This window comes from Cherax quadricarinatus, chromosome 41 (assembly GCF_038502225.1).
Source record: "Cherax quadricarinatus isolate ZL_2023a chromosome 41, ASM3850222v1, whole genome shotgun sequence".
Taxonomy (NCBI): domain Eukaryota; kingdom Metazoa; phylum Arthropoda; class Malacostraca; order Decapoda; family Parastacidae; genus Cherax; species Cherax quadricarinatus.
The window spans coordinates 26,009,351-26,028,040 of record NC_091332.1 but is presented as its reverse complement, the minus strand read 5'-3'; the positions used below and the strand labels follow the sequence as shown (position 1 = coordinate 26,028,040).

Below are 18,690 nucleotides of genomic sequence, written 5' to 3'. Positions count from 1 at the left end.
CACATCCAGAAAAATAAATGGAAGAAAAGATGGCAACACGAAAAATCTATCAATTCCATTGGTCCTTAGGGGGTTGGGGTGGAGTCAGTGGGTAGGGCAAAAAAAAAGGGGGTGGGAGCAGACGCAGCGGGAGCTCGGAGTCGGGACCGCAAGTGGTTGGGGGGGGGGGGTTAGTTGGAAGAGGAACTGGAAAGAAGGGGGAAACTGAAGCAGCGTTAGCACTGAGGTGTGAGATTTCACAATGAGGTGTGAAGCAGCGGCATCCTTTGATACGTCATACAGAAGAAACGTCTACTACTGTGCCTTTTGTAAAGGCCAATTGCCTTTATTTACCAACCATCTTGGTCCCTTGAACCATGATACAATATCCACGAATTTATCATAAGTCAAACCTCGTGGCAAGAAATCAGCTGGATTCTCATCACCAGGTATATGATTAAATGTTAATATATGTTGACCCAGCTCTTATATTTTTCTTGTATTGATTAATTTCAGCGAGTCTGTTTTGAACATACACAATATTATTGTTACCATTACGAATCCATTGTAAGGATACCTTATTCACCAGACCAAATCACAGTGTCGCTAATATTTATCTCCTGCAATTTATCTCTTGCATAATTAGCTAATTTGACACCTATGTAAATGGCTGTTAATTCCAACTGGTGCAATGTATGCACTTTAATTGGAGCTACTTTAGCCTAAGAGAAGACGAGAGAAATAGAATTATTGCACTAAATATAAGCGACTGCTCCATACGCCAATTTTGAAGCATCACAAAAAATGTGTAATACATTATCACTTTCTTGACATGCTACATTTACACAATCCCCTGTTAATTCTTCTTTCTTATTAATAAATTCATTAGGAAGGGCTTTATCCCAAGCACATTTAAGTTTCCATGCTTTGTGTAGCAACAGTTTCCCTTTTATTGTAAGGGGTGACACTATGCCTAATGGATCAAAGCATTCTTTGTTAATTTGCTGGGCATACCATAATTATTAGGTTTTAACAATAACAAATCTCTTTCAGTATCCCAGGTTAATCCCAATATATTACTACATTTAGGTGCTTCAGCTCCGGGGTAAATTATTTATTTTGTCCTTTAATTTGGATGAATTGCTATTCCATTCCCTCAAACGCATATTTGCACTTTGCACTATTTTATTAGCCTCTTCATATGTCCTCATTAGTTCCTCTTCAGGTGACGTCACACCCAGGAAACTGTCCACATAAAATTATTTACTCATTACTTCACTCAGTGGACTACCTGTACGTTTAAGGTGTGCATTTATCGTCGCTTGAAGCAGGAACGGACTGGATGTAGCACCAAATAATACGCTCCTAAAGCGAAAAGATTTCAGAGGGCTAAGTGGGTCACTACGATTATCAGGCCACAAGAAACAGGTACAATACCGGTCTGGTTCCTGCAAACCCACTCGAAGGAAAGCTTTATTTATGTCAGCCATAAAGGCATAATTGTTAACCTTGAATTTTAACAATATATCTCCTAATTTTTCCATCAACGATGGACCTATCAACGATGGACCTGTCAACGATGGACCTGTCATTAAACAATCATTTAAACTTCGTACATTTTTACTACTCCTAGCACTACAATTAAAAACAATTCTCAGGGGAGTAGTTTTAGTCCTTTTTAACTCCATGATGTGGTAAGTAATGACCACAAATTTTTGCCTGCTCAGGAGGTACTTGACTTACGAAATCGTAATGACACGATTGCAAACAAACCATACCACGGACTGGGATAGAACCAGCGGTCAGAGAGTCTCAAAACTCCAGACCGTCGCGTTAGCCACTGGACCAGCTAGCCACAATAAGATTCGTCCAACTAGGTATATTTCTACACCATAGGAAGGTTAACATAGGCACCACTGTGGCCACAAATGCAAGTGGTCACAGTGGTGCCTATGCTAACCTTCCTATGGTGTAGAAATATACCTAGTTGGACGAATCTTATTGTGGCTAGCTGGTCCAGTGGCTAACACGACGGTCTGGAGTTTTGAGACTCTCTGATCGCTGTTTCTATCCCCGCCCGTGGTATGGTTTCCGGATTTATTCTTTAGCCATTAATTAATTATATTATATGCAGTCAACAATTCTGGTGTTTTACTCAATTAGTGCAACTAATCCTTTAACTACCCATAGGCCATTCGATAATTTGTAGGCAATTCTGGATGATTCAGCTTCCTCGGGAATCGCACCCAGTATTGTCCAGATTCATATTTAACATTCTTCATGTATTGTTCCTGAATAAAAGAATCATCTGGTATTTCTTTAGTTACACTGATTCCCATGCTGTCCAGTTTCCACAATTTATACACTGGCTCAGTATCATCCTCTATGGAAGAATATTTAAACTGGAGCGCTCTTTCATAAGTAAGACAGTGACTGTATTGTTTCCTCTAGTCATTCATTATTAGTACAAGGAAGCCTACCATACATTACATGACCTCCTGCTGTTTTTAGAGGAGTAACACCACATTTCCTTACCATACCCTTTACAAATGAAACATAATTACTCCCTATTAGAAGATTGTTTGACCCCACTGAGACATTATTTACACAAGAGGGTGCCAATTCTACTCCAGTAGCTTCACTAAGCCTATCAACTATAACTGCATTGATACATTTTTCTCTCATTGCCCAGGCCGATATTTACAGTGTGTCATAGAACTGGTCCCTTTTATCTGACAGAAAACCAAATAATTTTAAATTTGTAGGGTCCCCCTTTCGCACTTTCATACCATTAAGGCAACTACGTTTTATGAATGTGCGTTGTGATTCTTGGTCCAATAATGGAGTTACATTTTTTAATTTATGCCTCTTATTCCGAATTTCTACATTCGCCAAGGGTAAGGTTACATCAGCTATGCCTTCATTATTAACATTACAACATTAACATTATTACATTAGTAACTGTTGTGTCAGTGTTAACATTATTATTATTATCACTATTATTTAAACCTTTACACATTATGATGCCTTCATTTGTGGCATTGATAGCAATTATTCAGTTTGGCATAGCAATCCTTTACATTATGACTACCTAAACATCTGATACATCTGTCAAGTTCCTCCAACCTTTCCATCTTAACATCCCATGAATCATAAGTACTACAATTCTTGCAAAAAAGACAATCCCTCTTTTGCTTGACTTGCCCATTATTAGCCGGGCCACTCTTATTAAGGTAATTAGTCCTCTTAATTTGATGTGGAGAACTTTTATTTTTGGTTCCAGTCACTTGATATGTGCCTATGCAATCCTTTTTATGGGATGAATTATGATGATTATGAACCTTGGGATATTTTTTCCATTTGTTAGACCTGAAAGATACATCAGAATCATCATATGTTAAATTCTTATAATTATTTGGTTGGCTGGTCTGTAATTGAACAGTTAATTCTTGTAGACCTAATCTTATTTCCTTCAGAGAAAAATATCCTTTGAGGTATTTATTAGACAACCACTCTGTAGTCTTGCTGGTCAATTTATTTTGTAAGATAGCACTTAATATCCAGTCTAATTCACCCAAATCAAACCTATTACTCAAGGACTTAAGAGTGCTTTCTAATTTGACCCTAAATTGTTGCAAATTATGGTAATTGTGTTCTGAGTTTTTAACTTAATCACAATATTTACTAGGTCTAGCCTACTTTGCTCCAGATTACCATAGGTGGCCTCTAACAAATCAACTGCTTCTAGGTAAATACAATCTATATTTTGGAATCTTCAGAAAGAAGACACAATTATCACTCCTAGCCCTAACTGGGCTTACCAAATTAATAATTATAGCAATTACAATCCTAGCCTTGCTTGGCTTAGCAATTAATTTATATAATTACACAAATCCATTAATATTACAAATGTATAAGAAATAGAATTCCAGCTCCACTGGGCTTACAAATTCAGTTACTAATTGTGGAAACTATAATCCACTAAACAAACACCATTAATTCATTTATTTTCACTTATATGTGAGCCAAACAATCCATTTCTTTCAATCAAGTTATAAAATTAATTCTCTTTGATTACATATCTGAGTTCGTTAGGACCAAAGGGTTAATTATGTGAGAAATTACCCGCATGAGGTTCACAGGGTGTTACCTGAGTTATTACATGTAATTTGGGTGAGGTAAGTGGGATTTAGTCACATTAGGTCGCAGAACTGTCACTCCCTCGATGCCCACTCCATCACCACTCTCACAAAAAAGCTTGACCTGACATTAGTTAATAATGACAATATTAGAACCAGCTACTCTGGTATATTAAAATTATGTGGACTGTATGTTATTTTGGTTTATTTGCTGAGTACACAAAATATAACTATTAGTACAATATATATATAATACATTAGTGTTATAAGAAAAGAAATTCGTATTACCGCTTTCCATTTAATTACTGTAGTTGGATCATGCCACAATGCCTACCTAACACACTGAAACCTACAGTGGCCAGCGAGAAATCTAAATGAAAGGACAATAGTGTACTTCCTTGTGTGAGTGATGTCTCCTATTTTTTCACCATCCACACGCAATTCTGGAGTTCCACAAATTTCCTGTCCCAATTCTTCAGCAAGGGACATTAACACAGGTTCCTATTACAAATTCAGGCCAAAAACCAATTATGGCCTTGATGATGCCGGATTTTTTTACACCACTAACAGACCAGAGATCACGTGTGTATTTTCACTGTAACTCTACCACTCCATGACCGCTGCACACCTTAACACAAAATTTTTTGAAGGCTCAGATCAGCATCACATTTTAATACGCAGTTATTATATTCATATTTACACATGCTGAATTTAGAGAAATTATAAAAAAAATTCCACTCAAGTGATTGACCCCCGGACCTGTGTGTGTGAGCTGAGTGAGCTTGAAGTCGAGCTCCTCTCACTATGTAACGATGCCAAATGCTAATTTTAATATTAAAAAATCAGAAACAAATCACCGAAAAAATCGTTTCATGCGCGAGGATATACTCATTGTGGCGTCATCACAATAAATGTTGTATAGACCATATTTCATTATCACTGACTTTTTTGGGGGTTATCCCAGGTAATAAACATATGCTGCTGTATATGATAATTAGTGTAATTGTATTTATACATACCTGTGCCTGAATAGGTCTAACATAGTACTCACTATCGATAATGAGGTGTGCCACGAAACATCTAAGGTGGCAAATTGTTTTAATTCCTACTACACATCTGTTGCATCAACACTAGTAAGTAAACTACCAGCTGCATCAAATACCTTTAACACAGACTCTGATAAGTTTCAAACATACTATACCAATAAAGGGGTAACCCCAAACAGTTGTCAACTAGTAAGTGTATCTCATGACTTCATTCAAAAAGAACTAAGCAGGTTAAACCCAACTAAGAGCACAGGCCCTGATAACATCCCGTCTAAGTTCCTAAAAGATGGTGCTTCTGAACTGTCAATCCCTATTGCTCACATAATAAATCTATCAATAACCACTAATACCGTACCGGAGGGGTTCAAGGAGGCCAGAGTTACTCCTATCTTCAAGAAAAATAATAGGTCTGATGTAAGCAACTATAGGCCTGTTAGTATACTCAGTATAATATCTAAAATTCTGGAGAGGGCGGTGTATTCTCAAGTAGTTAAGTACCTTAATGACAACAGCATTCTCCATAGCTATCAATCGGGCTTTAGAAGATCCTACTCAACCGACACCTCCCTTATTAATTAATCTGATGGATTACCTGAGAACTGAAATGTCAAAGGGGAACCTCATAGGTATGGTAACCTTAGACCTGCAAAAGGCCTTCGATACTGTCAACCACAATATATTATGTAAGAAACTTCAAGCTATCTGTATAGGTTCTGTAGACTGGTTTTTAAGTCCTACCTTAGCAACAGGAGACAAATAGCCAAAATCAACAAAACGGAATCAGAACCCCTGCCGATAACAAGTGGAGTTCCCCAAGGTAGTATTCTGGGTCCCTTATTATTCTTATGTTATGTCAATGATATGCCTATCAGTGTCAAGTGCAAATTCCTACTGTATGCAGATGACAGTGCTCTGTTAGTGTCAGGTAAAGACCCACAAGATATTGCTAATGTTTTAACACTGGAACTGGAGTCCTGCAGCAAATGGTTAGTAGACAACAAACTATCATTTCACCTAGGGAAAACTGAAGCCATTCTCTTTGGCACGAAACATAAACTGAGAAGGGTAAATAATTTTAATGTTCAGTGTAATGGGGAGCCCATCACTTTGGTTTCATCAGTAAAATATCTGGGAATCCCCTTTGACCCATGCATGTCAGGAGAATTGATAGGGAACAGTGTAGTAAAGAAAGCGAATGCCAGACTGAAGTTCCTGTATAGACAAGCACAGTGTCTACCTACTGAGGCTCGCAGGACCCTATGTCTAGCCCTTATACAATGCCATATGGATTACGCTTGCTCTTCATGGTACTCTGCCTTGACAAAAAAAACTGTAAGATAGACTGCAAATCACCCAGAACAAAATCGTAAGATTCATCCTGGGGCTGGGACCAAGAGAACATGTAGGCCAGGATGAATTACAGCAGTTGGATATGCTGAATGTTGAAGACAGAGTAAAACAACTGAAGCTAAATCATGTTTATAAAATTGCTCAGTGTCCAGAATATCTTGCTGTCAATTTTGTCAAGGTTGGGAACCAAAGCAATCATAGTACTAGGGGGAGAGAGCACAACTTTGTAGTACCCACAGTCATTGGCCAGGTACACAAATAACCCGCACATAAAAGACAGAAGCTTACGACGACGTTTCGGTCCGACTTGGACCATTGACAAAGTCACACTAACAGGGGAGGAGCAGGACGGCTATATATAGGCAGGAAGAGGTGGAGGTAGTAGTAGTGGTAGTAGTAGTAGTAGTACAAGAATTGTATATAATACCGACAGGATGAAATGACACACGCACAACACCCGGGCATCCCCACCGTAGACGTTTCGCCATCCAGCCAGCCACTGGATGGCGAAACGTCCACAACAAAGACAACCAGACGCCGCACATGTGTCTAATTTCATCAGGCTTCAAACACCTTTTATTGTACAGCAATAAAGGAATGGAACAGACTACCCGCACATGTCAAACCCAGTCATAGCAGGAACCAGTTCAAGAAGAGTGCCAAAAGGTGTCTGATGAATATAGCTACAGAAAGGGAGGGGAATGATTTTCTATTTTTTAGTTAACATACGTGTAAATTTTACCTTATCCCTAGTAATGACCCTCGTATTGTAGATAGTCTTAATGACCCTCGTGTAGTAGATAGTCTTTTTAGTATGATAATAAGATGTTATCTTCATTGTAGAATAATAAGAAAATATTATAACCTTTATATTATAATAATAAGGTAAAAGGACCCCAATGGAAATAAGTCACTCTGTCTGACTTTTTTGGGTTATCCCAGGTTCTCTACACATATGCTGCTATGTATGATAATTCTATGTATGATAATTCTATGTAACTGTATTTGTGTATACCTGAATAAACTTACTTACTTACTTAATAAGCTTACTTAGTTACTAAATATACAGATATGAGATTTACCAAAGTGTTGCCCTATTGTTAAATTATTTTTCTGTAAGCTGAACTCATTTTTCAATATTTATGATTTTTTTCCGCGTGCGCGAGCGCCATAACTCCGTTCATAAGAACATAAGAAAGAAGGAACACTGCAACAGGCCTACTGACCCATGCGGAGCAGGTCCATGTCCCCCCCCCCGGATTAGACCAATGACCCACCCCCCAGATTATCCCAATGACCCACCCAGTCTGGTCGTCCCCACTCAAGGATGGAGCACTGTACCAGACCCAGCAGCACAAGCTAGTCAGGTCCAACTCACACCCACCCACACCCACTCATGTATTTATCTAACCTATTTTTAAAATTACACAACGTTTTAGCCTCAATAACTGTACTCGGGAGTTTGTTCCACTCATCCACAACTCTATTACCAAACCAGTGCTTTCCTATATCCTTCCTGAATCTGAATTTTTCCAACTCGAAACCATTGCTGCGAGTCCTGTCTTGGCTGGAAATTTTCAGCACACTATTTACATCCCCTTTATTTATTCCTGTTTTCCATTTATACACCTCGATCATATCCCCCCTAATTCCACGCCTTTCTAGAGAGTGCAGATTCAGGGGCCTCAGTCTATCCTCATAGGGAAGATTTCTGATACATGAGATCATCTTTGTCATCCTCCTCTGTACGTTTTCCAGAGCATTTATATCCATTCTGTAATACGGTGAGCAGAACTGAGCAGCATAGTCTAAATGAGGCCTAACCAAGGATATACAGAGTTGAAGAACAACCTGAGGACTTCTATTATTTGTACTTCTAGATATGAAGCCAAGAATTCTGTTAGCTTTATTGCGAACACTAATGCACTGTTGTCTTGGTTTTAGGTTACTGCTAACCAGAACTCCTAAATCCTTTTCGCAATCAGTAGTATTAAGATCTACATTATTTAGTTTATATGTGGCATGGTTATTTACCTGTCCAACATTTAGAACTTTGCATTTGTCTACATTAAACTGCATCTGCCACTTCTCCGACCATTGCATAAGTCTATTCAAATCATCCTGGAGTGCTCTAGTGTCTTCATTAGAATGAACTGGACGGCCTATTTTGGTGTCACCAGCAAATTTGCTTATGTCGCTATTTATTCCCTCATCTATGTCGTTTATGTAAATTGTGAACAACAACGGGCCCAACACTGACCCCTGCAGAACACCGCCTGTGACGTGCCCCCATTCTGATTTCTCCCCATTTATGCAAACTTTCTGCTGTCTATTTGTCAGCCATGCCTCTACCCAGGAGAAAATTTCTCCTCCTATTCCGTTTGCCCTAAGTTTCCTCACATGGACTTTTATTAGAATCAGCAACATTTTTTTGAATAATTTTGCTATAATGGTGCCACATATTATCAAGGCAACTTTTAATATAAAAAATTCCATTTTCATGATTTTTATGGCACTTTCATTACAAGAAAGGCTTTCAAAATGGACCCAAGGGAGTTATAGTTCCCCTAGTAATGCATTTATTCAGACATAAGAATACAGGAATTAGTAGCTAATATATAAGAATAAATATGGCTTAGAGTAGTTTTTAGTCCTTGTATTTGATCGCCAAATCTAGTCTGGCTACGTACAGTTGGCATCAACGGTCAATACAATCAAATTCACTAATTAACAGCAAATCTTACAGAGGAACAGAACTTGCCAAACTAAGGACATATGCTTCACCTAGCAGTCAGCAACCACTACTGATTAATCTGACTCCCCACGAATATTACACAGCAGAAATATTGCCTTGGTTAGCAACACCCAGTGGCAAGAGAAAGCGAGTGTTACCTACCAATGATGGTGATCCTGGTGACGACTGGCGGTTGTTGTGTGCTGAACCATAGGTGACACCAGACAGCGGGAGGCTTGGTGCTTCTGGTGACTCCCAGCAACCTCACACACGGCTTTCCTCCTGCACCAGGTAATATACACTTTAGTGTGTGTGTGATTTAATTACCCTATTGGAGTTGATGGAGACTGAGAAAGGTCTTGGATCCAAATCTTTTGACCGGATGGCATGAATTAATTCGACTTATTTTATGTTTTAACCTCTGTGTAGTACTTGTATGTATACGCTGTGTCCCTTTGTTTGTTGTATGGTTTGTTCATACCATTTCCTGTTCTGCCTTCATATTGAGACAACATAACTTTAGGAATAAAGAGACGTATGCAACACTGAGGTCAGTGGTACCCTAATAGTCGATAGCGATCTACTAGCAGATGGCAGAGCAATTTTAGTAGATTCCTTGATGACCAATTAATGATACAAATTGCAGAGTTGGAATACGATATTTAGCTGTTGGAAATAACTCTGTGTCTAGGCTGAGCGACTCAACACCTTAGAATTACCTCCATTCTCTCCGGTAGGGAGAAAAAAGTGAAAAAAAAAAACCTGCTACACAAGTGAAACGTCTCATGAAGAAAGATGTTCATCAGTGATCGAAATGTTCAACAGTTGCAGAATGTTAGTACAGACTACAACAGACATGTTTCAAGATTTACCAACTTATAGATCATTTAAATGTTTCCCATTTGATGTAAGCACTGACATTGTATGGGTGTTCTCCACACCTGCCTCCTGACACTGATACTGATGACATTGTATGGGTGTTCTCCACACCTGCCTCCTGACACTGACACTGATGACATTGTATGGGTGTCCTCCACACCTGCCTCCTGACACTGATACTGATGACATTGTATGGGTGTTCTCCACACCTGCCTCCTGACACTGATGACATTGTATGGGTGTCCTCCACACCTGCCTCCTGACACTGACACTGATGACATTGTATGGGTGTCCTCCACACCTGCCTCCTGACACTGATACTGATGACATTGTATGGGTGTCCTCCACACCTGCCTCCTGACACTGATGACATTGTATGGGTGTTCTCCACACCTGCCTCCTGACACTGATACTGATGACATTGTATGGGTGTTCTCCACACCTGCCTCCTGACACTGATACTGATGACATTGTATGGGTGTTCTCCACACCTGCCTCCTGACACTGATACTGATGACATTGTATGGGTGTTCTCCACACCTGCCTCCTGACACTGATACTGATGACATTGTATGGGTGTTCTCCACACCTGCCTCCTGACACTGACACTGATGACATTGTATGGGTGTCCTCCACACCTGCCTCCTGACACTGATACTGATGACATTGTATGGGTGTTCTCCACACCTGCCTCCTGACACTGATGACATTGTATGGGTGTCCTCCACACCTGCCTCCTGACACTGACACTGATGACATTGTATGGGTGTCCTCCACACCTGCCTCCTGACACTGATACTGATGACATTGTATGGGTGTCCTCCACACCTGCCTCCTGACACTGATGACATTGTATGGGTGTCCTCCACACCTGCCTCCTGACACTGACACTGATGACATTGTATGGGTGTCCTCCACACCTGCCTCCTGACACTGATACTGATGACATTGTATGGGTGTTCTCCACACCTGCCTCCTGACACTGATGACATTGTATGGGTGTCCTCCACACCTGCCTCCTGACACTGATGACATTGTATGGGTGTTCTCCACACCTGCCTCCTGACACTGATACTGATGACATTGTATGGGTGTTCTCCACACCTGCCTCCTGACACTGATACTGATGACATTGTATGGGTGTTCTCCACACCTGCCTCCTGACACTGATACTGATGACATTGTATGGGTGTTCTCCACACCTGCCTCCTGACACTGATACTGATGACATTGTATGGGTGTCCTCCACACCTGCCTCCTGACACTGATACTGATGACATTGTATGGGTGTTCTCCACACCTGCCTCCTGACACTGATACTGATGACATTGTATGGGTGTTCTCCACACCTGCCTCCTGACACTGACACTGATGACATTGTATGGGTGTCCTCCACACCTGCCTCCTGACACTGACACTGATGACATTGTATGGGTGTCCTCCACACCTGCCTCCTGACAATGATGACATTGTATGGGTGTCCTCCACACCTGCCTCCTGACACTGATGACATTGTATGGGTGTCCTCCACACCTGCCTCCTGACACTGATGACATTGTATAGGTGTCCTCCACACCTGCCTCCTGACAATGATGACATTGCATCAAAAGTGGCCTTGCTGTTTAATGGGTAAGACACATGTGCAGCAGTTGTTTATCTTTATTGTTGATTCGCCTTTATTGACGTTTCGCCTATACAGTAGTCTTCTTTAGTCAAATACAGAGGCAGCAGGCGTGGGTAATGTAATCAGTCCATCAACCTTGGAGAAATAATTTTTGAGGTCAGTCACTCAGCATGGAGAAGTGTTCAGCTCCAGTCTTGTCAGGAGGCAGGTGTGCAGGACACCCATACACCTGTCTTGTGAGGAAGCAGGTGTGGAGGACACCCCCTATGCTTGTATTGTCAGGAGGCAGGTGTGGAGACACATCTGCCTGCATCTGTCTTGTCAGGAGGCAGGTGTAGAGACACATTCATGCGTACCTGTCTTCTCAGGAGGCAGGTGTGGAGAGAGATCCGCCCGTATCTGTCTTGTCAGGAGGCAGGTGTGGAGAGGCATCTGCTCCCACCTGTCTTGTCAGGAAGCAGGTGTGGAGTCATCCATATACCTGTCTTGTCAGGAGGCAGGTATGGAGGATACCCCTACAATTGTATTGTCAGGAGGCAGGAGTGGAGAGATATCCGCCTGCACCTGTCTTGTCAGGAGGCAGTGTGGAGGATAACCCAACACCTGTCTTGTCAGGAGACAGGTGTGTGGAGAGACATCCACCTGCACCTGTCTTGTCAGGAGGCAGGTGTGGAGGATACCCTTCCCCCACATTTGTCTTTAAGGAATTTCACACCCATGTGAAACCCGCCCATACCTGTCGTGTCAGAAGGCAGGTGTGAAGGACACTCCTACACCTGTCTTGTCAGGAGGCAGGTGTGGAGGACACCCCTACACCTCTCTTGTCAGGAGGAAGGTGTGGAGGACCCCTACACCTCTCTTGTCAGGAGGCAGGTGTGGAGGACACCCCTATGCCTGTCTTGTCAGGAGGCAGGTGTTGAGGACACCCCTACATCTGTCTTGTCAGGAGGCAGGTGTGGAGGACACCCCCGCATCTGTTAAAAACAGATGCGGGGGGAGCTTCACACCCATGGAAAGAGAAACTTCCTCCCAAATTCAATTTTGGAATAGTACTTTCTTTTGTCAAATTAAAATAAGAAAGTTTTGAAAATATTTCCCATTCAACCTAATACAATGAAATAATGCCCTCAGCAGTGCCATCCCAAATTAAAATTTTGGAACGATGTATATAATTTTTTGAAATATGATTTAAAAGCATTTCAATATAGTGTGCAACATAGTGCAACAAACATTGCCCCTATCTCGAGGGACACCGGCCCGCCAAATTAAAATTTTGGAATCCCGTGTAGCCTAATACCTCTTCCCAGGTATAAGGGAACACAGGGTTTGGTTGCACTGGCTCTTACAAGGAATAAACTACACAAACAACAAACCAACATCGTTAGATTAGCGATGTACAAACTTCCAAGCAGATGAGTATGAAGTTGCTGTGTCAGAGACGTGTTATATTACTGGTGTATCACACAGTCAAACCGATAAGTAGTCATTTACTTTTCGCCATTGCATACCATAAATAACCAACACTCACAAATATAGATATAACAACAGCTGTAGTGTATTTATCACATATCCTCACCTGTGAGGCACTTTTACTCACCTGGGTTGGGGTCGTAAAAGGCTGAGTAGAGTAAAATGGCTGTTTTGTTCAGTCGCATTTTCTGCCAGTAAATGTTCACCCACTGAATGCTGAAAGAAAACGTCAGTGTTAGCTTGAATGATGTTGGTAGTGGCGGGTGAAGTGTTACTGAGAATTTTACATCACATTTGTAGTTAATCCATTATATTTTCAGATTTTTTAGATCATGAATTATGTTTTTATCTGTACATTAGTTAAACCAAAGCATCTGTGTTAGTAGAAGGTCAAGTTTTATATAATGTTTTATAAACAAATTAGGTGGAAGTTGTCAGTTGTCGTATTTAGCGCTACTTGGGGCTCTAAAATTCACATTTGCTAATTAAACCTCTAATTAATGCAACTGTCAGGTACCTGGTAGCAAAAGCTCTCGCTTCACACGGTGAGGGGTCCGGGTTCGATTCCTGGAGAAGGGGTGAAAACATGGGACGTGTTCCCTTACACCGTTAATGTTCACCCATCAGTAAAATGGGTACATGTGTGTTAGTCGACTAGTGTGGGTCGCATCATGGGACAAAACTGACCCAATTTGCCCGAAATGCTCAGCATAACAAGGAGCTTTCTATGTAGTATGGCATTGATGTCAGCTAGGTCTGTATACCTTGTACATGTACTTGTAGTAAATAAATATATTATTATATTATTAACTCGTTGATGCTAGGAAACAGGCACTTGTGATCTAAACATCAGACGGATGTAGTTCTGGAGTTTTCTCTGGAAGGTTACCTAACCTGGCTGGGTCTCTCTGATGAGCAACCAAGCAAAATACTTCTCACTGATAATGATAAAATATTTATTATCTAACTCGGAAGCAATTCAAAATTAATTCAGCGACAGTTATAAAATTTCCTCGAGGGACCACTCGGACGACGGCTGGAGGAAACTGTTACAGTCATAAGGCTAGTAACTTTTTTTACTACCTTAGTTTATTACCATATTCATAGTATTTCCTAAATCACAGTGACAAACTACTGCTTTCTCTTACGAGAGCCACACTTGCGTCTGTTTCCTGTGAAATTGTCAGAGCCACTCGCATTGACAACAAAAACATCCCAGTTTTATCCTGTCCTAGCTACCGTCAGTTTGTCTTCAGCCCTGGAACGTGTGGAAAGTTCTGTACACTCCGGCTAAATTCTGCTTTTGATTTAATAAAAAAAAAATTGTCCTTAGCTACGACTTTTGTTGGTCAACAAATCTCATTTCATACTTTCCGAAAACGATGATCATCGTTCTTGTGATAAACAATTTAATGGCTAAACTCTAGCTGAATTCACGCAGCATTACGGTCATCCAGTTGCAGCTGTTTGTACTCTGGTCTTCTGGCACTGTACTTACATTCACCCCTCCACCGAGTGCACCATTTGCATCACAGTAAATCAGTATTAATAAATGGAAACCTACACAGCCTACACCTATATGGAATTAATCTTTGCGCTCGAGTTAGTTTAATATCTATTATGCACCCCCGTACCCATCCTGTAGGCGATAGTGCGCTGTATAGCCCTTATGGTTTAGCGCTTCTTTTTGATTATAATAATAATGTAGGCGGTAGTCAAAAAGATTACAGTGGTACATAATGGGTCGAGGGTTGGAAAGTTTTGACAAAGGTAATGAACCATTCACATGTCTACACCCGCTAAAAGTTGTAACGAGTTATTAATTAATGCAAATATTAACTTTATTTACAGTGAACAAAGTCAGGGTATTTTTCCAGAATAGTTTGTAAACAAACCACGGTATGGGTGGGAATTGAATCCGCAGCGAGTCGTAAAACTCCAGACCAGTGCGTAAGCGACTGGGCCAGCTGGCTACAATAAGATCCAATTATTTATATTTATATACCATAGGAAGGTTAGTGTGGAAAATTGCATTTAGCTGAATGTATCATTATGTACATAACAGTAAATGAACAAAGATTATTATTTATCAGTTAGACAAGTAGGAATTTGGGACACCTAGGTCGCAAAAAATGTCCCCCTTCGATACCTACCACTGTCATATCCACAAGTTGCTCTGGACCTATTAATTATAAATAAAAGATACATCACCAGGAATTCTGGTAAATATATAAATTTGTGGACTGTATATTAATAAAGGATTATGTATATACACAATTTACATAACAGAAGGAAAATATATCTTAATATCACTCACCAATTTGACTGGAGATTAATGTGTCATGTACAGGACATCCCCCCCTTTTTGCCTACATTTATGAAAAATTTACTGGCCAGAATTTAAACATAAATTAGGCAGCTTATCTGAGGTGCCTGGAGTTGTTCTGTCTTGTCGCCTGATATCTCAAGTTATGCAGGAATGCACATCCAACAATTTCGCCTCCTGTTTGAGAGGTGTCAGCCCAATTTTAACCTCTAGAGCACGAAAAATTCTTCCCATTTCTAATGTCTGTTACTCTCAATTCAAAACAACAATGGCGAGTGTCCTGCGCAGGCGCAGCTTCCCATTTTTGATAACATAAATTTTATTAAATACAGTATGGCCATCTATTTACATATAACTACTGTATTTCTGGAAAATATATACAGTATTTTCCACAGTTAGCATAGGCACCACTGTGACCACAAATGCAAGTTTTCACAGACGAGTTAGAGTTCATCACTGCCAGCGTGGCGGTGATGAACTCTAACTTGAGCTAGAGTTCGCCATGTCCTACTTATAGTAATTTCCTTTACTTTCCTTCTGCTCTTACTTCTTACACTCCCATGATTATTTCTTTGCATTTCTCTCCTACTTGTTACTTTAACATGGTTTTCTTTCCATCCATTACTCCTCTACCTCTTCTCTTTTTGTACATATCTTGCTTCTTTACAATATTATTTTTACCTTTTGTGTACTCTGTCTCGTTCTTCCTATTTTCCTATACATTTTCCTGTTTAAAACAAGATACATCTTTTTGTTCACCTGCAATAATTATTACAAGCACATAGGGACAACTAACCGGTAGCTCAGAAATTATGAAATATAACTTTAGAATTCATTAAATTGCCACAAATATCCATAAAAATGTTATCCTGCCACTGCTATGTCACTAAGTTATACTTTGCAAAGCGTAAATCGTGACAATAAAATTCCCATCATTCACCATTAACAGTTACATACCTGCTGAGGAAAGGTAATAGGCTGCACCCGCCTTCCCTGGTGGCTTTATAGAGGAAATTTACAGGTAAGTTCGGGTGGTGGTTGATCAAGTATTCTTTTGTTGTTGTGTCGAGCCAAGGTAACGACAAGTCCAGCTGTTCTATTGTGTCCTGGCCCATAAACTTCTCCACTTTACACTCGCATCTCTCAGGGACTTTATAGGTAGTTTTTGTTTCATTTCCTTTCAGGTGCGGAAGTATCGTTGTAGCAAATTGCAAGGTAACTTTAAAGTCTGCTTGGATATCAGTACGAGAGGAGAGATTATCTTGTTCTATGAGGAAAGGAATGTTGGTGTAATAATCCTGATACACAATGTGGATGATATGGACGGCCAGAAACAGTAGTAGAATCCTGAAGAGAACATGGACAAAAATATTTCATTAAATTACTGCAAGTCAGAGACTTCAGGTACTGTAAAATATAGTTTAGAATGTTATGAAAATCACTGAATTTTACTAGAATAATGTGAACTTTGAAAATTAAATACATTTATCGACACCGGATATTTTACTATTACCATTAAAAACTTAAAATAATTTTAAAACTTTAAAACAAAGAGATTAATCATAATTTGCTGCAAATCTTTTTACAGGATAAATATATCTCCATGAATCGATTCTGCCTCTCATCTCTAGGAGCTTAGTGCTCCCACATAAAACAAAAAAAAAAAGCTAGTGTAAACTGCGTGTTTGGTCTCCAGTGTAATAGTCCAGCTGCTCAGTCACATGACTGTAAACACTGTAGGATCCATGTCGTTGCACAACCAAGTTAGTATATTGTTCTCTCTGCGTACCTTTATCTCAGATATTAGTAGTAGAAAGTTACTTTCGCATTTGCACAAAAGGGTTTGTTGTTGAGGTAAATATTGAGTTTTGGGGCTCCATTGAGTTTCGTGAAAATTTATAATGGTAAGTGTGGAATAACGGTTTGTATGTGCAACGGAAATTGAAAAAAAATAATTTTGGTCTTTTTTTTTTTTTTGTCTCAAGAAGTATGTAGAAAAAGATCCCTGTTGACTACTGCAACCATCCTAACTTATTCTGATCTAATGTAAGAAAACCCAGGAACTATTTACATTGAACCGACATGCCACAAGCACTTGCTCGGCGTATAACAAACCTGTTACATTCTACCAACAACAAAAAAAAAAATATTTTGTTGCTTATCTCTCTCCCTCTCCTCAAAAATACCGGAAATAATTCTTTTTGTGTTTATAGGTAGATTGCTTGCGTTATAGAAATAAAAATTATTCGTTGTAGCCCCTAAACTCAGTATTAGTGGCAGTCCATAATACAAGACGTCGAAATTGATGCACCATCAACACAAGTTTGGGAACCATAGATTTACAAATACTGTTTAATGCTGTGGTTTCTAGGCTTCTTGAGTGTTGAGATAATGCTTCTGGGCTTAAAGGTTTTCTCCAACTGGATCTCTTAGGCAGTGTTGAATTGTAACTCTCTGCTCTTGAAGTTGAGCTACAGCTCCATTACATCTTGAGATTTCTCTCTGATCATGCAGCAACCTTAGCACAAGTTAGAGGACAGGTTAAGCTGCATATAATATTCCTTCATTAGTCAGAATAACCGTTGTCTTTTAAGGTGGAGACAGTGTTGCCTACACAGGTTCAGTAAAAACATCATATCTTTCACATAAATATATAATGTAAACTAAATGTTTAAGTACAAAATCCATCAGTTAAAGTGACACTCACCCAAAGTACATGGAGAGAACCATCATGCAGTTTAACTGGAAATTAAGAAAACAACAATGAAAATCTTTTACGGAAGTGTTTTGAAATAGCACGAAGGGACAGACATGTTTTTAACATGATTTTCGATTTCATTGTCGTAGATGGAAAAAAAAAATTGAAAACGCAACATTTGACAAGGAAATACCTACCAAATCCGTAATAATAAAATCCTGTATAAAGACAATTTAAATAATAGTAAAAATTAGAAGTACGGTTGTCTAGCCACTTTCCCAGTCCTTTCATTGATCATAAACTTTATTGCAATTTTACAGGGAATCTTATTCACATAATTATCAGCATTTTTTGGGAAATTCTTAATCCAATTCTTTTTACTATATCAAGATTTTTAAATACAACTTAGAGAAGGTATATCAAGAAAGTTTTCATGGTAAGGTAG

The 18,690-nt window shown here is 39.7% G+C and overlaps 1 protein-coding gene across 1 annotated transcript in view; it reads right to left on the bottom strand.

Moving 5' to 3' along the window:
• The window catches only part of LOC128685389 (uncharacterized), a 92,023-nt gene extending 75,288 nt beyond the window's left edge, over positions 1 to 16,735 (bottom strand). The window contains exons 1-3 of the mRNA XM_070093104.1: positions 16,505 to 16,735; positions 13,349 to 13,437; positions 9,411 to 9,530 (exon numbers count right to left, since the gene is read on the bottom strand). Coding sequence (XP_069949205.1) covers positions 9,411 to 9,530; positions 13,349 to 13,437; positions 16,505 to 16,662 — 367 coding nt within the window. The 5' untranslated portion in view covers positions 16,663 to 16,735. The remainder of the gene's footprint in view (positions 1 to 9,410; positions 9,531 to 13,348; positions 13,438 to 16,504) is intronic.
• Between the last annotated feature and the right edge of the window lie 1,955 nt (positions 16,736 to 18,690).